Source organism: Anguilla rostrata, chromosome 5 (assembly GCF_018555375.3).
Source record: "Anguilla rostrata isolate EN2019 chromosome 5, ASM1855537v3, whole genome shotgun sequence".
Classification (NCBI taxonomy): domain Eukaryota; kingdom Metazoa; phylum Chordata; class Actinopteri; order Anguilliformes; family Anguillidae; genus Anguilla; species Anguilla rostrata.
Window position 1 is genome coordinate 7,159,319 of NC_057937.1, and position 27,835 is coordinate 7,187,153.

General features: G+C 48.6%; 1 protein-coding gene across 1 annotated transcript in view; it reads left to right on the forward strand.

Moving 5' to 3' along the window:
- The first annotated feature begins 6,499 nt into the window (after nucleotides 1–6,499).
- Nucleotides 6,500–27,835, forward strand: part of kiaa1109 (KIAA1109 ortholog) — a 63,633-nt gene continuing 42,297 nt past the window's right edge. Inside the window, 20 exon segments of the mRNA XM_064334822.1 lie at nucleotides 6,500–6,664; nucleotides 15,596–15,722; nucleotides 17,756–17,872; nucleotides 18,202–18,280; nucleotides 18,930–18,994; nucleotides 19,086–19,245; nucleotides 19,592–19,673; nucleotides 20,099–20,292; nucleotides 20,823–20,902; nucleotides 21,251–21,398; nucleotides 21,726–21,882; nucleotides 22,133–22,211; nucleotides 22,338–22,429; nucleotides 22,681–22,798; nucleotides 23,535–23,690; nucleotides 24,078–24,175; nucleotides 25,123–25,304; nucleotides 25,434–25,540; nucleotides 26,876–27,072; nucleotides 27,487–27,708. Of these exon segments, the coding sequence (XP_064190892.1) occupies nucleotides 15,626–15,722; nucleotides 17,756–17,872; nucleotides 18,202–18,280; nucleotides 18,930–18,994; nucleotides 19,086–19,245; nucleotides 19,592–19,673; nucleotides 20,099–20,292; nucleotides 20,823–20,902; nucleotides 21,251–21,398; nucleotides 21,726–21,882; nucleotides 22,133–22,211; nucleotides 22,338–22,429; nucleotides 22,681–22,798; nucleotides 23,535–23,690; nucleotides 24,078–24,175; nucleotides 25,123–25,304; nucleotides 25,434–25,540; nucleotides 26,876–27,072; nucleotides 27,487–27,708 (2,430 nt within the window). The 5' untranslated portion in view covers nucleotides 6,500–6,664; nucleotides 15,596–15,625.

A 27,835-nucleotide genomic window follows, 5' to 3' on the forward strand; every position in this document is an offset into this window, starting at 1 on the left:
TTTGAAGTGAAGTGGTGATCACGGACAAGCACGGAGTTGCTGGTTTGTATCCAGGAACTCTGTGTCTAGTTTGGGATTGATGTAACTGTAGGACTGACAGCTTAATTACTGAATTACTCACTCGTGCACATAATAAACCAGCATTAACACTCCAGATCATTCATGTGAAGTTCAATGGCTGGGTCACAAAATTACTGAACAACACAAGCTTTAAAGAGAAATATGTTGGAGCATACACTTTGAGACATAAAGGTCCAGTGGAGGTACACTGTTTTTGTTTTAGGGAACAAAATTTGCCTAAGGGGTACAGTTTCATGTACTGATAGGGTACCACCCAGGTAGCAAACATTTGTACCTTTATGGTCACTTTTTCCACACCTTTTTCCCTAGAGGGTAGATTTGTGCAAACGTTATCCTCTCAGTTTGTAATAATCCAAGTCACCCCAGACCTGAGGGAAACTGTGACCTTCGAATCAGGAAATGCACAAGGGGGATTTGGATTTAATGAGCATTTGGTCTTTATCAGCAAGTCCCTGCAAGTATAATGAGGCTGTCAGATCATATGCAGTATTGGGTACCAATGTGGGCATCAGCAAAAGCTCAGGGCCCTGTTTCAGCATTGACCTCTCCTACTCTCCATCCCAAATTAGGGAGGGTCTCCCCCACATTAACGTCTTTCACGTGAGCAAAAGAGGGGAATATACAACAAAAGGGGTTTGTGCGGGAAATCAAGAACAGAGATCAATTCATTCTCATAATAATACTATGAATATTATTATTATTATATTAAATATTCATTAACATATTAATATTTCTTTTTAAAGTATGTTGCTCCCAGTTTTTTTTTTTTTTTTTTCTTTTTGCCAGTCCGAACATAATGTTCTACGCATCACTGGACTCTCTTGCCTCAGTCCACATTTATTAAAATCGCCAACATGTTGTCTGTGCCCTTTTCATCCAGCGATGAACAGAACAAAGGAGTTTCGGAAAAGGTTAAGTTTTCTCTAGGTTCCTGAGAAGTCACCCAGTTTTAGAGTAATTACAGTCATAAATCCTTACTTTTCAAATTATCCTGGAATCCAACATAAAATGTGAACTCACCGACTGAGGTCAAATTGGAAAACAATTACTAGTGGCAGGTTTGAGCTCGATAACGACATGCGCATCCGATCAATTGTCAGTGGGTGGAAATGCGCAATGAGTACGTAGTCTGGTTTTGATTCAGGCCAGGTTAAGCCGTATTTATTCTGTACAGGTACATCTTGTTAGTGTTAGTGCTTTTTATGTTTCATGTCTTTTTTTAAATTAACGTGAGTAATATTTAACAATGTGCTCTGTATTAGCGAGCGGCTGGGAGGTTGAATAATTCCCTGCTGTCCTTGTATGGCGTTCCCTCAGCGTAGGCAGTGCCATCGGCATTAATGGGAAAGTGATGCTGAGTGTGACGGCAAAGGCCGGGGCGGGTCACCAGGTAAAAGCTGCGGATCCATTCCGCGGCGAATCAATTCAGGAACGAACGCGGGATATTGATCAGCTGTGGCACGAACTGACGAATGGGCTCGTTTGCTGCGGCGTGTGTGTGTGTGTGTTTGTGCGTGGGAGTTAATGAAGGGGGAGGTGCTGCAGTGTGTGGGCAGATGAATGGGGAGGTGACCAGGGTCAGGGCCCAGTAAGAAAGGAGATGCTGTGGCAATGGCTGGACTCTGTGTAGCTGGAGCAATTGACAGGGGCTGGGGGGGGGGGGACTGCTCATCTCTCTGCCATTACTGCCCCCCCCAGCACTGGAGAAGTTTGCCCCCCCAGGCTTTACCCCGGGTGCCCTCTGACATGGCAGGACCCACAGAAACAGAGCCCTAGCCATACCCTGCCCATCTGCACCCGGACACTGGGTTTCTGGCCAACTGGCACAAAAACACGGTCGGCTGAAGGCAGACGGCCAGGTAACGTGCTCAGGTTATTTAAAGAACACCCTTCCGCGAGGGCATTCAGAAAGGACAGGAAAGCACACAAAATTTTGTCAATGGCAGATTATGCCCCCCCTTGAGTCCGCTGTATTCTAAATTATGATTAATGTCCCTGTCCTCTCCTGTTCCTGCACAGGTTCTGCTTCCCCATTTCCCTGGGCGCACACAGCAATATTTCATGAAAAAAGATATAAGAGTAATGTTTTGGGAATATGAAAACTTTATTATCTTTAGTGTTATTTCATAACCATTCGTGTAGCTGGCAAGCATGGGTTTTGAGATTACATCAGAACGCATCAGAAATAAAATCACCTGTCTGCAGTTGCAGAAAATGCACAGGGCTTTCTATTTGCTGTTCATATAGTTGTTTATTGCTGGATTTTCTTGTGACCAATTGTTTATTGGAGAGCATAAAATGTTAGAAAAAACAGAGGAAATACACTAAGGATCATTAAGAAACAAAAATACATATGGGATATAGAAAAAGTTGATGAAGGTTCATTTGTGCCCTGTAAAATTAATATAAATATACTTACTTATTTGCTCATTTCCATTTTTGGAAGGAAGGATTGCATTAGACCAGACTGTGTCACAATCAACAACAAAGTCTGACTTTATAACACCCCTCCCTGAAAGAATGTCAGTGGTCGAAGCTTTACACTAAATCCTGAGTAACGGCAGATGTATCTGAATATCTGAAGCCATGGTCCTGCTCCCAGGAGACAGGACCTCATTTTAATGAGCGTTCGTCCCAGCCTGTGATCCATGGGACACCGGGGATCGCAGAATAAAGACAGAATTGAAAAAGAAAGTGTGCTTTCGGAAAACGAAGCCCTTAGACACCATTTAGTCGGACGATCCAAACGATTACGAATTGCCCAGTGAACAAGGCTTAATTGCTCCGATATTGGGAACTGGAGGCAAAGGTCACCATGAGAGACGGACGTGAATAAGTACTCAGCTGTGAACTCAGTTCCTAGGAGGAAAGTCATTTGCATCAGAAAATGACCAAAAAAACAAACATGATTTTCAAAAGCTGGATAGCCTGTTTCTCTCACTGCACACACATGCCGATGCACACGCGAGCACGCACGCACATATACACACATAGATATGTATGTGTTTGTTTCCTAATGTGCGTTTAAAAAGCACCACCGATGTGCCTAGTCAGGAGCAATGCCCTGTGGCTGGGGATTAATAGCAGCTTAATGGGGCAGAGCCTCAACTTCAGTTCCATGCCGCTTCAGTAAATATCCAGCTATAAATAGATACCACTGTACAATGTGCGACATGTGTGTGTAATATTGCTTGCAGGTGTCTGTCAATCAAATAAATATCTATTTGATATTCAAATAGAGGCATGTATTACCCACATAATAGTCAAGTCAAATCACTTTTATTTGTGTAGCACATTTAAAAACAACAGGAGTTGCGCCAAAGTGCTTTCCAGTCACTACAATACAACACAACAAACCACAACAAAATTACATCACAATACAATACATGTATTAACAACACAACAATAATAAATATTAATATATTCACATTTTTGCTTTGGTAAGTCTCTGTTGTATCATATATCAAAAGATTGGCATCTTTTTCAAACGCACATTTTTTTTTTTTATGCCCCCAGCATCAAAAATAGATTACTATTGGGGATAATAAGGGGTGTGCTTCATCACACAAACTGATCAAACAATATCGCACAACTAGCAGAACCAGAAAATTATGGGGGTTTTTTGGACGCTGAAATTTTCCTTTGACAGTCTTGATGAAGACAAGTGACAGCAATGTTATGTTCAGAAAGTTCCTCTGCAGCCAGAGAAATGTGATTATTTTCTGTCTGATGAGCATCTCTTTGTTTCACAGGTGAATGAAATCACTCACACACACACAAAAAAAAACAAAAAAAAAACACAGGCCTGGTCACATGATCACCAGGAGCCATGCTTTGCTTATTCTGGGTTTAGTTTCTGAAGATGAACTTTGTAAAACCCATACTGATATCGCTGTGGGGCTCACTGTGGGGTGGCATGGTGGTGCAGTGGGCAGCACTGTCACCTCACAGAAGGACATGGGTTCAGATCCCGGCGTGGAGTTTGCATGTTCTCCCCGTGCCCCCGTGCCCTGGGTTTTCTCAGAGTACTCTGGTTTCTTCTCACAGCCACTTCTCACTGCTGGTAGGATAATTGGAGACACTAAATTGCCCGTGGGTATGAGTGTGTGAGTGAATTGAGAGTGAATAGTGTGTGTGCTCTGAGATAGTTTGGTGGCCTATCCAGGGTGCTGTAAGTCCTGCCCCTCGCCCAATGCATGCTGGGATAGGCTCCTGCACCCCCGTGGCCCTGCCCAGGATAAGCAGGTTTAGATAATGGATTGGATGGCTATCACTGTACACTGAACTCATTGAAAACAATATGAATGTGAATATGCTTGAAATTAATCAATGAAAATGACTGGCTGTTGCAACCTTTGTCAATTTCTAAATGAGGATTTGAGATTAGATTTTGAAATCCTCCGTTGAAAATTGACCAAAGGGGGGGGGGGGGGAGGATTTAGTGCCCTATGTGGGAACTGTGAATAAACCATATTTACTGAAGTGGGCAGCTGGATATAATTTGATAACAGCTTGCAGTCGTGCATCTGTAGCACATCTCCTAATGCTCTGCTGACATTTCTCACGTTCCGTGTAAGCGTTCATTTGTTGCTTAAACAGCACGGAGTCATTTATTTCCTCCTACTGGCTATAGAAAATTTTCAGGAAATGACCAACCCTTGCATGTGACAACAGTAACCACATTTCTCTTGAAATATGTACGCAGGGTATACAGGGGTGAGAAATGGTTGTGACAGGGGTCGGAATTTGATCACGTCAGGCCAGCTTTGATCTGATTGGGTGAAGTGTTATAGATGACCCCTGTGCCAATAAGATTACAGGGCCATTACACTGTATGTGCGTGTAGTCAAGGGCACATGAGGCTCCAGAGCTCCTTTTGAAAACCGCCGTTGATGTGGACAGAGTCCTGCTGATTAACGGTCGAATGGTTATATTGTTATTTTGAAGCAGTTACTGTGTACCGAAAGCTGAAACAGTGAAGTGCACATCTGTCACTGTCTCTTCTGTGAGGTTACTTGTGGAACAGGGGGTGGCCATCTTGGCCTTGGTCTGGGAAAATATCAGCCTGAATCAGGAGAGGCAGAATAAAACTTCATCCAGATGTCATGAAGCTGTTTGTGAATGTTTTGCATGATCGTGACATGAGTTTGTGAGTTTGAGCTGACATGATTCTATGTAGATAAGGAACACCCAGTTAACTAGTAAAAGCCATGTGATCTGGTAGTAGGGCTTTGTTTGTGACATATGCACTTCACATTAACGTACATCCTTTCATTTTCTAACCACTTTGTCCAGAACTAGGTTGCTGTGGCAACGGGGCAAGCAGAGCAGCCTAGATGTTCCTCTCCCTAGTGATTTCCGCTAACTCGTCCCGGGGAATCCCAAGGCGATCCCAGGCCAGTCGGTGGATATAATCTTTCCAGCGTGTCCTCGGTCTACCCCTGGGTCTCCTCCCAGCTGGCCGTGCCCGGCACAGCTCTAGTGGGAGATGCTCGGGAGGCCTCCTTATCAGACACACGAACCACCTCAACTGACACCTTTCAATGCGGAGGAACAGCGGCTGTACTTTGAGATCCTCCCGGACAGCTGAGCTCCTTGCCCTACCAAGGAGAGTAAGCCCTGTCACCCCAAAGAGAAACCCCATTTCGGCCGCTTGTATTCGCGATCTCACTCTTTCGGTGACTACCCATAGCTTGTGACCATAGGTGAGAGCAGGGACGAAGATGGACTGGTAAATCGAGACCTTTGCCTTTCGGCTCAGTTCCTTCTTCGCCACCACCGTCCATTACAATGCCCGTATTGCTGCGGACGTTGCACCTAGAAAGTGGCTGAGCTCCAAATCCCTTTTTCCCTCACTCGTGAATAAGACCCCAAGATACTAGAAATACTCCTCCACCTGGGGCATTAACATACACTACTGTGCAAAAGGAAGAGACCATCCGTTCGTTTATTCAATTTCCAGTCAAATCAGCCATTCAGTGAATTTTTTTCAGTGTTATGTACAGTGCATGCAGAAATATTATGGCCGTACCCGGTTGCCTTATAACGCTAACTACACAAATAAGCAAGATAAAACTAGATTCCCATACTCTTGACATGTAAACGTCTGGCATAATTATTTAAAGTCTGACAACGGTACGTCCCGCACGATTTCAAATTAGATCTATTCTAAAAATGCTGACATTTATTATTGGCTCTTTCTCCAGCCCTCTCATAAGTGGGTATAGTTTTGCACTTGCCATCTCCAATTGGTTAGTTTCCCTCCATCAGTTTGCGCACTTAGAGCGCTTCTAATTGGCTGAGTGGCAGACAGGTGCGACAGCAAGGTTAGCGGTTGGTTGAGAAGCAGTGTAAGTGCGAGAGAAGACTGGTGATTGGCTGAGTGGAGGACTACCTGAAAAATAAGATTTACGATTGGCTGAGAGGCAGAGTAGGTGCGACCGGAAGGCTAAAATAAAGATGTAAATAGTGACAGTCGAGGAGTTGGTCTTTCAAATGTCGTATGCTGGAGCGGTAGGAGAACCGTACGCACAGCAACCCCGCCAGTGAAAATGAGACATAAAACTGCTCCTTGTGTCACTAGGTGGGTTTTTTACATTTTAAAATCATTTCGGTGCTTTGGGCTTGGTGCTCGGGGCGCGGCCTCCGCTGACAGCCGGGCTAGCTGGCTAACGTTAGCCACCTCAAAGCCTCTGACTGCAGAGCAGATTATAATAGCAGAGTAGCATTAGCTGTGTTGTCAAAGCACGCTATGAAATGTATCGATATACATGTATGAAGGATGTTTGTAATTTTTTTTTTTTTTTTTTGTCTTCATATAGCTGTGAGCTGCGCGTTTAATTCGGTAGCGTTAATGCTTGCTAACTAGTAAACTGATGTTATTCTGCGGATAGCTACTAGCTACTGCAAGGTACCTGTCACAGTCGTGTTGTTGTACTGCAGCTAGCTGGCTAAAGCTACATGTGAACATAATTGAGCTTTGACAGGCCCCTTCTTTGTCCGTTACTGAGCCACTGCCACATTTATAGCTCAGTAAGATCAACTGTGTTAGCCATGTCGGTAGCAAACATTACATTGTTTTGCATGCTGGTATCTTGCGCCGGTACTGTATCTTATCTGTAGCCGAGCTTGCTAGCTGGCTTCTTTGCTATCCAATGTTATGTGACTATCGGCTGGTTGCTGAAATGGGTCGGAATACTTATGCTACTTAGCTGTAGTTAGTATTTTGGTAATGGATTTAATGAAATTAAGAGATTGACAGCTTGTGAACAAAGTAAAAGGAGATATTCACTCACGACGATGCGAGTGTACAGTAGCAAATAAGCCCACCGTCAGCAGGCAAAGACCAGTTAGCCATCTTAGCAATTGGGATTCACGCGGGGCAGTAGTCTGCTTGGGTAGAGTTTACATCATGGTTGCATTTTCTAATTTCCCAGAGCATTTCTTATGGTCATGGAGAATGTAGGCTACACAAATGCCCAAACTGACAGTGGCTATTCCAGGTCAGTTAGCTAACGCATTTTGATTGATTCATTGATTGTTTTGGGTGAAGTCAGTAGTTAACACAATCAAGCTGAAATTAGAGGTTTTACAGTTGAATTGCTTTGCGTGTGTGAAATGTTGTTGTATTTGTTATGATAATGAAATTAAGTTGTTGTGTACAGTAGGGTGCATGTCGGTTACTTTCACTATGACTGAGTTTAATCGTACTGGAAGTCCCAAATGCTTGGACTTGAGTTGGCCAGGATGTTTTCACTCAGATCTGGTGACGAGATGCAGTGACAGCGATGAACAGATGTTGTTTATTAGCCTCCCTCTTATCTGAAGGTGTAGTTGGAGGTGTGCTTTTGCTACAGGTAGAAGCCCTCTCCACCATTGGCTAGCCGAGAAGTCGCCCTCTGGGCAGAAAAGCTGCTGCATGCGTACTGAACAGGACTTTTAAAAACACGGATTAAACCAGGAAATATGCGTCTTTAGTAAAGTGGTTTAGCAGCAATCCATTTCATGTCCGTGGTAGGCTACGCGGTGTTGTGCAACGAAGTTGGGGCGGGCGTGAAGCGATGTGCTAATTACAAAGCTGCCAGTTTACTCCCTTCAAAGCCGCTACTGACTGTGCCTAACTGTGTGCAACCTGTTGTTCAGCCCAGAAATCGAGCCTGTTGTGCTGTCTGTAGCCGTGCTACAGAACACACGGCCATCTTCTCTGCTCGTGAACAACCCTCTATAGCTCAGTATGACCTGAGGCCCGTTTGCTCTTCTTGTGAGTGAAATGCTAGCCTATAAAGCAGCAATGGCACAGGCAGCACCTTTATAATTCGCTGTCTGAATATGAAAGAGCCGTACAAGCTGATTGTTAGGCTGGGCTTCTGCTTTTATTTTGGAAATTAAACCAGCTTTGAAATTGTACATGTGGAGGGCCTGTTGCTAGATGTGACTCCTAAAACAACCTCAGTGATAGTACTTTGCTTGCCCTGCTTTCTAAGGAGTGTGATGTTTTCATTCATTTGACATCACATTAGCAAGGGAAAGGACAGCATTTTCGCATTTTCATACCGCCCTCGACTTCTTGTAATACTGCCCACGTCTGTCAGTTTCAGTGAACAGACAGACAGACACTTACAGTTATGTTCAATAGGACATAACTGTAATGCATGGTGTCAAATTGAAGGTTCCCAAAATTCATTGCCAGCAGCTGTTGGGTCAGTATTGTGCTGAAATGTTACACATGTGCTGTAGTTGGGTCAGTACTGTGCTGAAATGTTGCACATATGCTGTAGTTGGGTCAGTACTCTGCAAAAATGCATTTACTGATATTTTCCCAGGAATGATCCCTGTTGAGATTCAGAATCTCTTTTACAAGGGAGTCCGGACCAGGACGGCAGCACAAAAAGTTTCCCATAAAAACACGGCTTGACACTGAAAACAGACAGCAACGTACATCGGACCATGAAGTTACAGTAGTCAGCACTTTAGTAAGTGCCACATGAGCGTTCAGTGACCAAGTAGTCCTTAATCCTGTTTTTACAATCCTCCATGCTTATAAAATAGTCTGGTTTAAGAGGAGATTGCAGCTCATGAGGGTGGATGAGGGTGGACAGGCCTTTTCCTCTAAAACAGAGTTGGTTCGAGGAATGACGTACATGATTTGTCCCTATGACCGGGGTTGGAAGCTATTGATAGTTTGGGGAGTCTGCAGAGAACATAAATAAGGAGGAAGTTCTGCGCAGTAGTGGCCTTATCAAGAAAAAAAAAAGTACCAGTCTTCCGTTTATCTAAGGACAGCAGACCAACTTTCTTGTATAAATTACAGTGCTGTGTACAGAAACTTGAGCCAGAGATAGGCCTAAGTCCTAAGGATGCATGGTTTATGGAATTACTAACATTTTCAAAGAGGAACTATTTTTATGAATACAGGAAATGTCACCGTAAGCAATTACTGATTAAAAATAGCTTAAACTAGCTAACTGTTTCCTCGGGTCCGAAGAAAGGCAAGATTTGTTTCTATAATAGAAACCCAGCTTCATCTTTTCATAATACTCTCGGTATGATATTTAAAAGACATATATTCATCCAGCAGAAAACTCAACAATCTCATTGATAAGATTTAATAATCTTATTTTCTCCATCTGCTGCATTTTTGGACCTTGAGAAGCACCTCACTTTAGCCTAATCAACATTTAGCAAAAGTCTTCAGTCAGACAACTTTCGGGGTTCAACATTAGAATATGATTGCAGTTCCTTTGTCACATTTGCTAGAGGTGAGGCAGACCTGTACATAATGGTATCATGCATATTAAAGTGAAATATTTCAAAAATGGGTTGTTGATATAAATTGTAAATAAAATTGCCCGCGTTCTGAACATGTCGATGAAATCATGTCCAACAGTTCAGATATGGTCCTTTGCTGAAGTTGGTCAGCTTTTAAAGGAGTCTTGTGCAGCAGTGCTATTGTGTAACCTGCGGTACAGTCAAAGGGATGCACTCGAGCCTGTGCTTTTGGTTTCATAATCTTAGCCAACATTTCTGGAGTTGATAATTGGACGTGTGCGCTGGGAGCGGCTATTCGTTTGCAGCAGTGTCTGTGGGATATGGACTCATTACCAAACGCAAATATAGCCTCGACCTGATTGTATTTTGAGTACAGTGTGTGAACGATTGTACTTTCGAGAGCTGGGTAATACTTTGACCGTGCAACATTGTGCTGCTGTTTGCTTAAGTGTGGACCACAAGCTGTGCAAAGCCGTAGGATTGGAGGCCATGACGCAGCTACTTCAGAACGGCCTGAAACGGTTTGAGGAGAAAATGCGAGGGGTTCTAAATCTGGACGCAAATCCAAAAATGCCTGAAGGGGTTCAACAGTGTGAGTTGCAGCCTCTGCAGGGTACCCGCTATTAAAATACTCTGAGCCCGTTAGCCTATCTGTTTCTGCTGCTGCTGCTCCCATACCGTGTGCTGTCCATGTTATCTTTGTTTTTCTGGTTGAATTTTTGTGCATTAATCAGTGACTATGAAGGTGTGCAAATCATATCCCATTGAGAGAAAAATAAAACCTAGCCTATGTGAAATTGAAGGTGATACAAGTAGCCTATACAGGCCTATGATTTCTTCACTGGCACTAGCCGGCTTGTTCCAAGTGCCGGGAAGAAGAGGAAGACGAGCGTGTGTGGACATGACCTCACTGTGTCTGTGATATAACCTCTGTCCTCCTTTAGCAATTTGCTGAAGCCTCAGAATCAGCTGGCTGTCGGACTGAGTGCTACAATAGTGTATTACCGGTGAGCCATAAAGCCATAAACTTGAGTTAAATACCAAGACATTTGCTGTGTGTAGTTTACTGTGTGTAGTTTGCTTGCTGATTGTGCTGCTGTGTGTAGTTTTCTTGCTCATTTGTGCTGCTGTGTGTAGACTGCTTGCTCATTTGTGCTGCTGTGTGTAGACTGCTTGCTCATTTGTGCTGCTGTGTGTAGTTTGCTTGCTCATTTGTGCTGCTGTGTGTAGTTTGCTTGCTCATTTGTGCTGCTGTGTGTAGTTTGCTTGCTCATTTGTGCTGCTGTGTGTAGTTTGCTTGCTCATTTGTGCTGCTGTGTGTAGACTGCTTGGTATTCAGACTTGTTGTTGCCTGTGGCGTAGTGCATGTACAGACAGAACTAGCACATAGACTAAATACTTCCTCTGTAGCTGCACTCACCCTCTGCTAAAATGCTGCCATTGTTTTGGATCATAGATCCATCTTTGAGAGGGAGTCCCACAGATAATCTGACAGGTTTACCTGTGTCTGCTTACAGAGCGATGGTTTACTTCTCTGTTGGTCCAGGTTAAAGATGGATTCTGTGTTGAATTAAAGCTGGATTCCGCTTTGGGTTAGAGCAGGATACCGGTTTGGGTTAAAGCTGGATTCTGACTCGGGTTGAAGCTGGATTCTGACTCGGGTTAAAGCTGGATTCTGACTTGGGTTAAAGCTGGATTCCGTGTGGGATTAATGCCCAGGTTTCCCCGGGCCTGGTTTATGGTTGTGCGGGATTACACGTGCTGGCACCACATCAACATAAGCGCCTTCCCCCTCCAGACTTCAAGGAACCAGGCACTACACCTAGCGCCACTCTGTGTTTGCCATGCACAAACATCTCCTCACTGCTCTCTCTCTCTCTCTCTCTCTCAAACACACATTCATGAAGCTCTGCAGGTTACGGGCCTTACAGTGTGCCAGGTCATGTGACATACGCCTGCTGAATGTTTGGCCTGCAGTGATTGGACATTTCAGGCCGTGGATGCAGCGTCGCACTTTACTCCGTTTTACTCCGGTGAGCCGATAAGGAGTGCGTTCCTGTGTTGGGCGTGCGCGCGGTGGGCGGAGAGAGAGAGAGAGAGAGCGCGGTCTGAGCACGCTCACAGGCCCCGCGCGGCGTTCCTCCGGCGAGCGCGGGATCCGGTTTCCCCACCGCGGCGGCCGTCGGGGCGAAGCGCGCGGCACGTGCGGAGTCAGGCGGTGGTTTCCCGCGGAAACGGCGGCGCGGCTCATCCGTGTCTGCGGCGGCGTCCGATACGTCACTCCATACGGGGGGTTCCGGGGTGATCCCAATGTCATGGCAACCCACCCAAACAGGCTCTCGCTCCATGCAGAACACAGCCAGCTGACACATACTAGTCTTTTTTTTATTTTATTTTATTTTTTTTGACATCTCAATGACTGGTTCTCCCGGAAGAGCTCTTCCTCAGCTGTGGCCGTTCGTTCGTTACTCTCCTCGACCGAGCTTACGCGGCGGCGACAGGCAGAGCCGTCTCAGCTGAACCGAGTTTGTGTCGGGCTAATTAAAAAGGACAGGGCTGGAGGGATGGGTACTGGCAGTTTTATTTCTGAGTGAAACGTTTCCCTGTGAGGGCAGTGAGATCGACAGGTGCTGAGGCGCTTTCGTGTGAAATTGCGTTTTCTTTCTCAGACATTAATCTGCTGCGAGATGACAGGTGTTGATGAAACCGTTATAGGTCTTGTGGAGACCGGGGATGCAGTAAGAGACCGTTTGATATGAGGAAACTGAAGTCATTTAGATGTGTCTCTGGGTGCATTCTGGACTGCAGTGTCCCCTAAACTGCATTCACCACATATGGCCAATATTTAATATTACTCTAATATGTTTAGTGCTTACTCCAGTGTGAATTGGGGATTGAAAGCTTGACTTGAAAATTAAATTTGTGACTCAGAGGAAATTCGGACCATTTTACAGAAAAGAAGCTGAATGTACAAGCTTTGCCTGCAGGACAGCAACCTGGTGCCACACTACAGGGCAGCGGATTTGGGCCACACTACAGGGCAGTAAACTAAGGCCACACTACAGGGCAGTGGATTTGGGCCACACTACAGGGCACATATGAGTAATGGTGCACACATGCAACATTGTGTTGAGCTGCACTTGTATGATTGTGTAACTTTTTTTAAATCTCTAGCTATAGTGGTGTTTGATAACCATGTTAATTGTACTCTTTGTAAGTTCCTTTGGCTGAAAATGCTGTCGGATAACTAAATGGTACATTGCTGCTTGTAAATTGTAGCCTATATGAGGCCTGACCAGGTTGAAGTGCGGATGAGAGCGGAGTTCGCCATGCCTCTGGGGATGCGCTAACAGCCTGTAGCAGCCTAACCGCAGTCAGCTAGCTGTGGGATACGAGCGTCGCCGTTCCCACAAGCTGTGCCCGAGGCGTAGACATGGCATTTCTGAGAAAGGGGAAACGGGCCGGCTGGCCGAAGGGCTGACTGCAGTCTCTCCTCGGGCCCCGTTTCTGAACCGCGCTCCCACATCCACGGGGCTTTTTAAAGAAACGGCCACGCCCACTTATCCTGTCAGTCACGCACGCATGATTTTTTAATGTGTTTACCTGCAAACGCAGCCTGAGCGGGAAGTGAGGTCGTATTGTTTGAGGGGTTTGTTGCTCACCTGGCTTCGTGAGCGGTGTTAATTTGATTGTGCGGTGCGTGGAGCTTATACAGGTTCAGCACGAATTAGCAAATTCACGGTTCTTATTTTACTACTGTGCGAATGTGAGGTGCTGTGCCAGTGTACGCCAGTGGGATGTTTAATGAAACGCTTTTGGGATCTTTCCTGAGGGAGGCCTCTTGGTTTAAGCAAACAAGAATCTCCAGCAGAGGGGATGGTTGAAATGAACAAACATTAAAGTGAAATGTGAAATTTTGCTTTGACACAGGATTGATGTGACTAAATAGTCTCTTGGACTGCCTGTGAAAGTTTCCTCTGGGTCATGCTTTTCAATGCTTTACGCCTGTAGCCAGCAGGATGTGTCTGTCTGGCTTTACTGAACTCAGCTGTATAATGCTGTGACTCTAAGCAGCTTCTCGCTTCAGTTTGTGTGTTATTTGAGAGTTTTGGTTGGTGACCACCAGTATTATTTTACACCAGAACGTAGCCCAAGTTCCTCATTCCCTCCACAGGCTAGCATGATGCTTGACGATTCGAAAGTGTAAACACCAGCACTGGTACAGGCTTCATCTCACATAGGCCTTCAGTAACCGCTCCCTACCCATCATGCAATGGGCCTTGCTAATTAGACGAGACTTGGTGTGAGGGTCAGGTGCTGTGGTAGAGTTGAGGGACAGGTGCTGTGGTAGAGTTGAGGGTCAGGTGCTGTGGTAGAGTTGAGGGTCAGGTGCTGTGGTAGAGTTGAGGGACAGGTGCTGTGGTAGAGTTGAGGGACAGGTGCTGTGGTAGAGTTGAGGGTCAGGTGCTGTGGTAGAGGTGAGGGTCAGGTGCTGTGGTAGAGGTGAGGGTCAGGTGCTGTGGTAGAGGTGAGGGTCAGGTGCTGTGGTAGAGTTGAGGGTCAGGTGCTGTGGTAGAGGTGAGGGTCAGGTGCTGTGGTAGAGTTGAGGATCAGGTGCTGTGGTAGAGGTGAGGGTCAGGTCCTGTGGTAGAGTTGAGGGTCAGGTGCTGTGGTAGAGTTGAGGGACAGGTGCTGTGGTAGAGGTGAGGGTCAGGTGCTGTGGTAGAGTTGAGGGTCAGGTGCTGTGGTAGAGTTGAGGGTCAGGTGCTGTGGTAGAGTTGAGGGACAGGTGCTGTGGTAGAGTTGAGGGTCAGGTGCTGTGGTAGAGTTGAGGGACAGGTGCTGTGGTAGAGGTGAGGGTCAGGTGCTGTGGTAGAGTTGAGGGTCAGGTGCTGTGATAGAGGTGAGGGTCAGGTGCTGTGGTAGAGTTGAGGGTCAGGTGCTGTGGTAGAGGTGAGGGTCAGGTGCTGTGGTAGAGGTGAGGGTCAGGTGCTGTGGTAGAGTTGAGGGTCAGGTGCTGTGGTAGAGGTGAGGGTCAGGTGCTGTGGTAGAGGTGAGGGTCAGGTGCTGTGGTAGAGGTGAGGGTCAGGTGCTGTGGTAGAGTTGAGGGTCAGGTGCTGTGGTAGAGTTGAGGGTCAGGTGCTGTGGTAGAGTTGAGGGTCAGGTGCAGTGGTAGAGTTGAGGGTCAGGTGCTGTGGTAGAGGTGAGGGTCAGGTGCTGTGGTAGAGGTGAGGGTCAGGTGCTGTGGTAGAGGTGAGGGTCAGGTGCTGTGGTAGAGTTGAGGGTCAGGTGCTGTGGTAGAGTTGAGGTTTGACCGTGTTGCTCTTACCGCTGCTCTGCCTGTGAACACGGCTTCACCTGGGCAGCGTTTCATCAGGCTTGGCGGCTTCGGTGCCGAAACGTCGACGATGACGAGCGAGCGGCTTTGGAGCGTTCAATCGGCAGGAGTGCGTGCGTGGCCTTATTCTCCTTTAATCTGGGGCTAAAAAGGAAAAAAAGGAGATTTGTCGGGTTTGCATACGGTCCAGTCGGTTCACAGGTGATAGTGGGTAGGCTAGCTACCTTAGCCTACACACTCCCTACTGGTGGTTTGGAAGACCCAGGGGCAGTGTGGGAGACCTAGGGGTGGTTTGGAAGACCCAGGGGCAGTGTGGGATATCAACTGGCCTTCATATTCAATTATTACAGTTTTATTGTTTCCCCTTTCTCGCATTAATTGGTTTCTTGGTTTTCCTCTTTTTTCCAGTGCTGGACTTTGTAAGGGTGCCCTGTAGCTATGGACACCAATACCAACGACAGCGCCTTCCCCAGCTATGTGGATTTGGACAAGTTCCTCGTGAAGCATGACTCCAACTTCGTGTGGCTTCTTATGGGTAAGAACCGTTCATGAGCTCAAATTCATAAACATGGAATCCCTTTTTATTATTAATTTTTAGCCCTGTCTACCCCCCTTCTACCCTCCTTATTGACCTTGTTTAGCCCGCTTCTACCCACATTATTGACCCTGTTTAGCCCTCTTTTCTGTTGGAACGCTCAGCCATAATCCTGTTCCCGCTCATGGCCCTGGAGCTGCTCTTCACTGCACAGTCCACCGTCCCTGCACTGAGCACCAGGGCTTTTCTGGATAGTCTCCCAGCAGGGGAAAAGGCTTCATTATATGCTTAGATTACACATGGCTTCAGTGTAACTGTTTGGTCAGTGTGTGGTTTTAGGCTTTTAGTAGTATTCTGCACTTTGCTTTTCCATGTGTTTCCGACCACAAACCACAAACACAAAAACGAATACACTCTTAGAGCTTAGAGTACTTGTTTTGTTCATGAAAGTACAGCCTGGCAGCATCTAGGCCCAGTACTGACTGCATCAGGTGGCTGATAATTCTGAAGTGCGTTTCATGGTCCTGATTGGGCCGGTTGGTTCTGTGGGTTTAATTCTGTACCTGTTCCTCAGTGTGATGCATGTTATTGTGTGGAGTTGTCTGTGTACCGCAGTATAATGGGTAAAGAGTTGGTACTTAACCTGCATTGCTTCAGTATATGTCCAGCTGTATAAATGGATGCAGTGTAAAATTAATGTGTAAGTCGCTCTGGATAAGAGTGTCTGCTAAATACCAGTGTAATGCCAGGGTCATTTATACAGCTGGATATATACTGAAGCAATGTAGGTTAAGTGTCTTGCTCAAGGGTGGAACGGCACTGTCCTACTCGGGAATCGAACCTGTGACCTTTAGGTTACGGGACCAGTTCCTTACCCATTACACTACACCTCCCCCCAGGCACGTCACTCAGCCTTGAGACAGGCAGCCTCGCCTCTTCCTGCACGGGGCACGCGGCGAGGCACGGCTGCTGTCTCCGGGGAGACGGACGGGGGATGGGGGGGGGGGGGGGGAGCTGAAGCTCTAATAATCAAGTATTTATGAAGCTCCTGAAAGGAGCGGCGCGGGCTCAATGGGGGATATCTGATGGAGTCGCTACGGCCCGCGAGCTCTTTGTGTGGAGGATCTTATCTGCGTTAATACGGCTCTCTGCTCTCCTGCAGGCCTCGGCTGGGCTGTGCCGATCCTGTTCCTTACCCCCGCCCTGCCACCCCCCAGTACCACTGTGCAGCTCCTATCCCTAACCTCCCCATGCCCCAGTACTGCTATACAGGTCCTGTTCCTAATACCCCCCACTCCCCACCCCCCAGTACCACTGTGCAGCTCCTATCCCTAACCTCCCCATGCCCCAGTACTGCTATAGAGCTCCTGTTCCTAATACCCCCCACTCCCCACCCCCCAGTACCACTGTGCAGCTCCTATCCCTAACCTCCCCATGCCCCAGTACTGCTATAGAGCTCCTGTTCCTAATACCCCCACTCCCCACCCCCAGTACCACTGTGCAGCTCCTGTTCCTAACCTCCCCATGCCCCAGTACCGCTGTGCAGCTCCTATCCCTAACCTCCCCATGCCCCAGTACTGCTATACAGCTCCTGTTCCTAATACCCCCCACTCCCCACCCCCCAGTACCACTGTGCAGCTCCTGTTCCTAACCTCCCCATGCCCCAGTACCGCTGTGCAGCTCCTTTTGCCAAACCACCCCCCCGCCGCAACTCTCCAATACCACTATGAGCTCCTGTTCCTAATCCCCCCTGCCTGTATTGCTATAGAGCTCCTGTTCCTAACACCCCCCCAGCTCCCCAATACCACTGTGAGCTCTTGTTCCTGATTCCCACCCCCAGTACCACTATAGAGCTCCTGTTCCTAATCCCCCCAGCCCAGTATCACCATGGAGCTCCTGTTCCCCTCACCCCCCCCCAATCTGCTGTGGGTTCATGTGCTCCACGTTTGATGGGATCCCGGTTTGGAGTCTTTTTACCGTTAAACAACGCGGAGTTCACACCTCCTTCCTTCTTCTCGTTCCCTGTTCTTCAGCCACCATTCTGTCCTGTGGATGGATTATATACCTGACGTACTACAACTCCCGCAACATCGGCCTCATCTTGACCCTCATCATCAACCGACTCTACAAAAATGGATACATTCATATCGGTAAGTCACAGATTTACGTGACAAAATTACTGATATACAAATGTGCATACTGTGTGTGTGTGTATGTGTGTTGAAATCACAGTAGCTTGTGGGGAAAACTGGGAAAACTGTCTGCTTATATTTCTAGTGAACTAACACACCACATTTTGGAATACTGTTTTTATAGTGATCTTATTTAATCCACAAATTGATGCATTAGCACGTGCGCAATGGTAAATTTTTACTCGGTAAATCTTTCTCAGGAAACTTCTCTCTCAGGAAATGTCTTTGGTTCTTTGGGTTCAGCTGAAGCTGAAATGGGTGGTGAGCTGGTCTGCTTCCCTCCACAGGCTCCTTCTCCTTCTCCGTGCTCTCCGGCAAGGTCATGTTCCGGGACGTGTACTACATCAACGAGGACATGTCTATCAGGTGAGCGTGTACTACATCAGCGAGGACGTGTCTATCAGGTGAGCGTGTGCTACATCAGCGAGGACATGTCTATCAGGTGAGCGTGTAGTACATCAGCGAGGGCATGTCTATCAGGTGAGCGTGTAGTACATCAGCGAGGACATGTCTATCAGGTGAGCGTGTAGTACATCAGCGAGGGCATGTCTATCAGGTGAGCGTGTAGTACATCAGCGAGGACATGTCTATCAGGTGAGCGTGTACTACATCAGCGAGGACATGTCTATCAGGTGAGCGTGTACTACATCAGCGAGGACATGTCTATCAGGTGACGCATGACGTGACCCCTGGAGCGGAGGTGGGGTGGAAACATTCCTGGGCCCAAAGCTCTCCTGCTATCCCTTACATTACAAGGGAATAAAATGATAATATAGCAATTTAATTTTTATTTTATTTATTTATTTATTTCACGCAGTTGTTGTAGTATTGGTTGTTAGTCAACGACACACTCCATATATTTTCACGTAATGGATTATATTCAGATAACCTGTACATTGAGAGCACAGCACCACAGTTGGGAACCTGTTAAGACCTGTAACAGTTCAGTTTTTCACAAAGAGGCATTTCAGGCTTTGTGTAAGAGAGCATTAAATAGTGTGTGTTTGTGTTTCAGAATCCAGGACGGCTTCCTGATATTCCGCTGGTGGAAGGTGTACAACCCCAAACAGAAGCAGCATGGTGAGGAACCCGGCGTGCGCGTTTCCTCTTCCTGCTCGGCCGCCCTGCGCCTGGGACGCCGCTTTTATTTTGGTTTTTTTTCCCCCCGCAGACCCGAAGGCGGAAACCAGGCTTTACGTGACCGTGAACGGGTTCGAGTTCCACGTCTACAACCGCACCGACCTGTACTCCCGGCTGCAGGAGACGTTCGGCCTGGAGCCCACCCTCACGGGGCACAAGAAAGGGGAGGAGCAGGACGAGACTCTGAACAGGTGCGGAGTCTACCCACGATCCTTTGTGCTGACCCGGCGCAGCATGACATGAACAGGAATGTGTTTAACGGCGGGGAAACCGAAGGAGAGTTTTTTCTTGCTTACGCACATTCGGAAATAAAAATAGTCTGATTAGAAGTGAAACAAGCCCTGTGTGTATGTGTGTGTGTGTGTGTGTGTGCGCGTGTGTGTGTGTGTGTGTGTGTGTGTGTGTGTGTGTGTGTGTGGTTTGCCCTTAAGGGATAGTGACATTCGAGTCTTTCCCCACAGTACATGTTGCTTTATAGTACTGGAACCTTTTTGAAGCTGTAGTGTGCATCACAGAAGGCTTTTTCTCCTTTTGAAGTGTTTCCATCACAACGGAGTCCCCAGACCCAGCGTCGTCCTGGAGATCCCTCATTCCTGTCATCAAAGTCAACATCAGCACCGTGAGTACAGTATGTTTGTGTGTGTGTGTGTGTTTGTGTGCGTGTGTGTGCATGTGAGCGTGCGGGTGGGTGGCTATGATTATGTGTATATGTGCTCAATGCTACAGGCGTTGATTTTAGATGCTCCCCCTTAATCTATCTGTAATTTACTCTGAGGTATAATTTATCCAGGTCCCTGGACACGGGTTTAACATCCGCTCTGGGCTGGGTCCTCCTGCTCCTCATTATACCTGTTATTAGGCCTTTGTTTTCTTATCTCTCTCTCCCTCTCTCCCTCGCTCTCTATCGCTCTCACTCTCTCTCTCCCCCTCCCTCTTTCCCTTTCCCTCTCTCTCTCCCCCTCCCTCTCTCTCTCTCTGTCTCTCTCTCTCTCTGCCCCCCTCTCTCTCTCTCTCCCTCCCTCTCTCTCTCTCTCTCTCTCGCAGGGCCGCCTGGCGTTTGGGAACCACTACCTGCCCCAGACGCTGTGCGTGCACTTTGACGACGCCTTCCTCACCTACACCACCAAGCCTCCCTCCAGCCACCTGGACCAGTTCATGCACATCGTCAAGGGGTCTGTGGAGAACGTGCGCGTCATGCTGGTGCCCAGCCCCCGCTACCTGGGCCTGCAGAACGACGAGTGAGTGTGCCGCACCCCGCCCCGGTGCACCGTGGGACAGCAGACCGGGGTGGGGGTTGGTGGGGTCGGGGGGGGTTACCGCACATACGCGCCCCGATTTCATTGGCTGGATTCCCATGTCGTGAAGAGTCGTGATTGGAGGCCGCACAGCCTCTGGCCTAGTGGATGTAGTGTGCTGTGGATGTGCATTGTGGGTTATGAAAAGGTGAAAGGTTAAACGGAGTAACCATGGCGATCTGAGCAGACTGTAACGCTGTGGGTCTGATTGGTGGACTCCCCCGGGTTCCTTCGCTCTCGTTCATTCAGATGTTGTCGTTTGTAATGGTAAATGGACTGCATTTATATAGCGCTTTTATCCAAGCGCTTACATTGAGCCTCTCATTGCCAGAGCGTTAGGGTTAGGTTGTGTCTTGCTCAGGAACTTTGACCGCCCAGGGCGGTTTGAACCGCAACCTCGATGCCGGACATCGTCTACCTCTGAGCTATGTTGCCCCCTAACTTTGTGTTTGTGACTGTCTTTCTGCCTCCAGGCCCCCCAGACTAATGGGAGAAGGTTTCGTGGTCATGCAGTCGAACGACGTGGTCATCTACTACTACATGGACGAGCCAGGTACTCTCACACACGCATGTAGATATGTGTGTATATACTGTGAACCATTCCACTGTTACCATGCATTCCACTGTTAGGCAATCCTTATTTTCCTTTTCTCTCTCTGTGCCTACAGTAACTGCACACATTATATTTGGCCTTATCTCTACTGCATATGACGCATTCTAATGGCTGTTATGGAATGTCACCCCTTTCCTTATTTTGCCACTGCTGTATCCATGGTGACTGTCGCTCAAGCTCTGACGGACAGCTGTGCATTTCACCGGCTCCCTGAATGAGCTTTTCAGTTTTCATCAAATTTAGGAAATTTCGGGTTAATGGTAGGGATTTGTTGTCTTCCTTCCACAGGTCTGGTCACTGAGGATGTAGAGAATGGAGAAGCAGAGGGCTGCAGCGAAGGCACGAAACTCCAGGATCTGCCCCCCTGCTGGGGGCTGGACATCGTCTGCGGCAAAGGCACCGATTTCAACTACGGCCCCTGGGCCGATCGGCAGAGGTAGGAGAGTGGCCCCCGTGGAACCCCAGACCCGCGGTAGCTAACGCTAGCGTGCGGGGTAGCTAATGCTTGCATGCAGTTCACATGTAATTCTGGTCCTTCTGGAACAAAAACCACACATGTCAACACACCCTTAAAATGCAGGCTAATGTGTCTCTGTGTAGTCAGACCCATAGCTATTTTAGCATTGGGGGTGTGGAGCTCTGCTTTAGTGTTTTGTTATAGTCATGTCATCAGGCATTCAGCAGGCGGTGTGACCTGTGCTCTAGCTCTGTTGAGCTGTCAGGGTGTGCTGCAGACGGTGATGTTACACCCCCCCCCACACAGGGACTGTCTGTGGAAGTTCTTCCTGCCGGCTGACTACCAGTCCATGAAGGTGACCGACCTCGCCCAGCCGGGGAAGCCGCGCCAGATCCTGGCCTTCGAGCTGCGCATGAACATCATCGCCGACGCCACCATCGACCTGCTCTTCACCAAGAACAGGGTAGGAGGACGCCAAATGCCCACCGAACAGGGCGCCAGGATTCCTAATGCCCCCACCTTACCAAGCATGGTACCGAATGGCCACCAAACAGCTTATTAGGATGCCAAATGCCCCCCCACCCACCAAACTGGATGCCAGGATACCAAACCCCCCCCCCCCACCCCCATCCCTGCTTACCAAACAGTGTTCAGTGCTCAGTGTTAAATGTCAATGTGCTGTTTGAACTGAAGTAGCCTCATTCTCCCCTCAGGAAACCAACGCGGTCCATGTGAATGTTGGGGCGGGTTCCTACCTTGAGGTCAACATCCCCATGACTGTGGGGGAGAACGGTAAGGCCCCCCCCCCCCCCAAAACCTTTTCTTCCGATCCTTCCACATACCTTTGCCCCCACGCACACACACACACACACACACACACACTCAAACTTTCACCTCTGATTCCTGCCCCCCACCCAGGTTACTCCCCCACCATTAAAGGGCAGCTCCTGCACGTGGACACCACCAGCAGCATGCTGTACCGCACCCTCCTGGAGGCAGAGATGCTGGCCGTGAGTGCTCATGCATTTACTGCGACCGCTGCATCGTCACTGCGTGTGCATTTACTGCAACTGGCATTATTTCAGTCACAGTGGGCGGCGTGACTCCTGGGGTGGATTTTGTGAGGTTGGAGGGACATTCTGTCACTGGTCCCAGCTGTGTGCGTTCTCCTCCCACAGTTCCACATTAACGCCAGCTACTCCCCCCCCTCCTCCCACAGTTCCACGTTAACGCCAGCTACTCCCCCCCCCTCCTCCCACAGTTCCACGTTAACGCCAGCTACCCCCGCGACTGGAACATGCCCCAGTCCTGGCAGTGTGAGATCGAGGTGTACAAGGCCACCTACCACTTCATCTACGCGCAGAAGAACTTCTTCACAGGTGCGAGATACACGGTTAAGCATTTCTTCTTCCTGCTCTCTGTCTTTAGTTCCTGTGTTCACGCAGTGCTGAGTGAGTTTGGGCCCCATGGTCATCTGCCAATAGGGACATTTTTTTAATTGGGCTAACTTTTTGGAGGGCATTTTTGCGATTATGCCAAACGCTCTGATTTTTTTGGAGGCCTGTGTTATTTATTATTTATTTATTGACACAAATACACCACACGTTTAACGAAGATGAACTACATGTCCCTGTATTTACTCCAATAGATTTAACATCACATTTTGAAGTAATTAAGAGTGTAAGCATTCAACCACTCACAAAATAAATAAATAAATGTTTTTTTTTTGTTTTTTTTTTACTTGTCCAATCTTCAACAACAGCGTAATCGAGCGAGATGAAGTCCGAGGATTTTGTGAGAAGGGCTCGATTAGTGTCTGTGCTGTAGCCCAGCCAATCAAAGAGGCAGGCCTGAGATTTGAACGAGCTCAGAATTGAATGCAAATCTCAGGATTATGATTTTATAAATCCCACAGCAAATGTAGTTTTGGAGTTGAGTTTTTTCTTACGAAGTGCTCAGAGTGTGGACTGCACAGTGTGTGTGTGTGTGTGAGCAGTGTAACCCCAGGCTGTGGTACAGTGTGTGTGTGTGTGTGTGTGTGTGTGAGCAGCATAGCCCCAGGCTGTGGTTCTGTGTGTGTGTGACGCGAGCTGGTTTCTGGCTCCTGTGCTCCAGACCTGATCCAGGACTGGGCCAGTGACAGTGCCCCGGACATCTACTCCTTCGTGCCGTACGCCTGGAAGTTCAAGATCCTGTTCCACCAGTTTGAGATGATCTGGGCTGCAAACCAGCACAACTGGATCGACTGCTCCACCAAACAGCAGGAGAATGGTGAGAGTAACACACACACACACACACACATATATATATATATACATACATACACACACAAGCACTCACACAAAAATACATGCATACACAAACACACACACACACACAGACAAACAATTACACATACACACACACAGACATGTAGGCACACACACACACACACATGCACACCTACGCATGTGCGAAAGTGAAAGTGTTGATTGAGGGTACTGCGTCATGGGCTTGGAATATGGGCCAGTTTTCCAAAAACAGCAGAGAGGCCTGCGTGCGTGCATGTGCGTGCGCGTGCGCGTGTGTGTGTGTGTGTGTGCGTGCGTGCCTTTGTCTGTGCCTGTGTGACTGCAGTATAATATGGTAAAATGATCTCTTCTCTCCTTTGCCCTGTAGTGTACTTGGCGGCCTGCGGGGAGACTCTCAATATCGATTTCACGCTGCCTTTCAACGAGTTCGTCCCGACCACCTGCAACATGCGCTTCTGCCTCAGGGTGAGTACGGCTTGGAAGAGGGGGTCGGGTGGGGCAGGGAGGCGGGGGGCAGACCGAGACACCCCCTTTCCCCCCTGCAGAGTGAAACGCTGCTGAAGTTTTCTGAAGTTGCTGATCCCTAGACATCAGATTTGGATACTTGTGTGGCCTGATTGCCTCCTGCCCTCTGGTGCAAGTTCTGTGGAACTTTTTTTTTAATGACCACTGCATGTCAGCATTTGAACTCCTCACATGCAGAAGCAGCAATGCCCTCTGTACCGTGTAAAGTTCAGATCCCAAAGCTCACTCTGGATGCAGCCCTGGTCTGATTTTTCTGTTTTTATTTTCTTTGGTGAGACGCTGTCTGTGTGTGACCCTGTCTGTGGAGGTTACATTCCGATGATGTCATTTCCTCCTCTGAAACAGACGCGTGCATGTTTACAGGAAGCTGGCAGCCCAGCTGTTTCCCCTTTAGCTGCTGGTGTGCCTGTCTGTGTGACCGTGACGAGGTTCCTCTTTCAGCGCCAAAGTCAAGGCCTTTACTCTCCTGCGCTGTACTGCTGCTTATGACCTCACACAAAGGGGCGGGGCCGAGGACTGGACCTGTGAGATTGGTGTTTCTGCCACCTGGGACAGTCCTAAAGGGGAGTGGCCTGGCTATAGTTCTAGCCCTAACCACACCCCTTTGGAGCTAGTCTCCTCCTATTTGGAGCTAGGCCCCTCCCATTTGGAGCAGCCCCAGGCATCAGAAATGCATACTGTACTTGGGACCAGTGCCACGGCCCTGTCTTTGGACACGCCCCCCTCATCCATACTTATGAAATGTGTCCAGTTGGGGGACCCCTGCTTGATGAGTAGAGACCCGGGACCCTGTTTTAGGAACGTGGTCAGTGTGTAGGACCCGTGTCCTCGCCGTCCCGGGACAGGGAGCAGCAGGGCTGACCACGCCCCTCTGGTTGTGCGCACAGGCGGAGGACACGGACCTGCAGCTGTCCCTGCCGGAGTGCCACCCCAGCCGCTACCCCCTCCTCACCCTGGCCAAAGACTACCAGCCCAACAAGCTGCCCCCCGAGACCTGCATGCCTGGGGAGGGACCCGGAGCACCCCCCAAACCGGGCAAGCCCCGCTGGAGGAACATCACCCACGCCGAGTGAGTACCCCCTTTCAGAACGAGGGTTAGCCTCAGGGGGGTTAGCCTCCTCTGTGGGCTGCAGGGGGGCCGACGCGCTGGGCTTCTCTGTCTCACGCCCGCCTGCGTTTCTGTTTGCCTCCCGTTTAGAGCCGGTTGGGTCGACTGCTGGACGGTGCCGAACTTCACGCTCATCATAGACTACACCTGGCACCCCATCTACCCCCAGAAAGCCGACGAGCAGCTGAAACAGACCCGTGAGCCCCGCCCCCTCCCCTCCGCCCCCTCCCGACACCTGTTCTTCTCTCCCAGGGTTCACCTGCAGTCCCCCTCAGGCTGAAGCCTTTGTACTTGGACTTTGATTGATTGATGGCCTTTGACTGATGAGGGTCCTGATAGCTGAAGCATGATTGATAAGATTCCTGATTGCTCAAGTGTGATTTATAAGGTTCCTGGTGGCTTTTACGTGATTTATAAGGTTCCTGGTGGCTCTGGCATGATTGATTAGGGTCCTGATGTCTCTGGCGTGATTGATTAGGGTCCTGATGTCTCTGGCGTGATTGATTAGGGTCCTGATGGTGCAAGTGTGATTGATAAGTTTCCTGGTGGCTCTGACATGATTGATTAGGGTTCTGGTGGTGCAGGCATGATTGATATGATTCCTGTTTGTGTAGGCATGATTGATAAGATTCCTGGTGGTGCGGGTGTGGTTGATAAGATTCCTGGTGGTGCGGGTGTGGTTGAGTTTCCTGATGAAGGGGCACTGGATTTTGGTGATGAGATGGTGCTGAAGATGGCTGTTCAGATTTCCTTCCAGCCAGCACAGTGCAGGCAGAATGAAAAGCCAGTTAGTTTAGAGCTGTGTTCAGTGTGTCTGGTCAGAGTTTAGAGCTATGTTCAGTGTGGCTGGCCTGAGTTTAGAGCAGTGTTCAGTGTGGCTGGTCTGAGTTTAGAGCTGTGTTCAGTGTATCTGGCCTGAGTTTAGAGCTGTGTTCAGTGTATCTGGTCAGTGTTCAGAGCAGTGTTCAGTGTGTCTGGCCTGAGTTTAGAGCAGTGTTCAGTGTGGCTGGTCTGAGTGACTGTATTAAGCCGGGTGCTTGGCAGTGATTGGCTGCGCTCTAAGCCCCGGCTCACAGCAGCAGTAAGTGTGATTGAGGCCTTTTGTGTGTGCTGTCAGGGCCCTGAATAAGCCCATCTCTCCCTGCAGTTCTGAAGCTCGAACCCCCTCACAGCCAGCCGTACCCACACTGTAATGCCACGAGTTCCCCCGGATCCATTCCCTTCACCTCTTATTCACACTCATGCGTTTTGGATTTCTGCTGCAGTGTTAAATTACTAGATGTGTTTGTACTGAACTTTAGAAGTGGTGAAAATAGCCATTTTCTCTTGTATGCAATCGCCATTTTGCAGAACTATGCATTTATTTTTATTGAAGGAACAAACGAATATTTCTTCATATTTAATGATTATTTTTGAAATGTTGCTTTTTAAATTTACTTTCACCACTCACACACCCACACACCCACACACTCACATGCACCCACGCACACACACACACACACACACACACGTGACACATTTCTCTCTCTTAGTGTCAGAGATGGAGGAGTCGATGCTCTCGGCTCTGAGACCCCCGGAGTACACGCCCATAGTTCCACCCCAGCCCAGCAGGGCGGTGACTGACCCGTCTGAGCTCACCCCCGACCGGCTGCACGTGGAGATGGAGCTCTCCCCGGACTCCCAGATCACCCTCTACGGTCCGCTGCTGCGCGCCCTCGTGTCCATCAAGGTACGGCCACGCCCCCTTCCCTGCACGGGGTCTCTGCCGTGCTGGAGAAAGCTCCGCCCCTCCTCCTGCCAGCTCGACCTAGTCATGTGTACATCTGCGTCATGGTTCTCTTCATGTTCAGCAGACACATTGGAAGCTTTCCTATCTGAAGTGCCAAGAATTTTTGGAAAAAAAGAAAAGGCAGCTCATGTTGGGATCTCATGTTGCTTATATGCGTGTGCGTGTGTGTGTGTGTGTGCGTGTGTGTGTGTGTGTGGATTTCATTATTTAATGTAGCCCAGTCTCATGATTTGGTATGAAGTGTACACACTTGCTGGAAAGAAACTGTAAATGTCGAGGGCAGTTTTTGAATTAAGGGGCAAGTCTCCTCCTTCTGGGTGTGATGCGACCCTCTCCCTCCCCACCCCCCCTCAGGAGAACTACTTTGGGGAGGACGACATGTACACGGACTTTGAGGAGGCCGTGTCCAGCCCGGTGCTGTCCATGTCCACGTCCTCCAGCTCAGGCTGGACGGCTCTGGGGATGGAGGACAGCGAGCGGCGGGACGCGGGGCCGGCCGTCCACCCCCTGACCCTGCGGCCCTGGGACATCACCGTGCTCATCAACCTGTACAAGGTGCACGGCCGGCTGCCCGTGGTGAGTGCCCTCCCCTCCAGCAGGGGGCAGCGCCTCCATCTTTAAATGGGGGACCCTCGGTGTCTGTTTCTGAGGATGTCACTGGAACTGTCCCTGAGGTTCAGTGATCTGTGTAGATCTCCTCTAC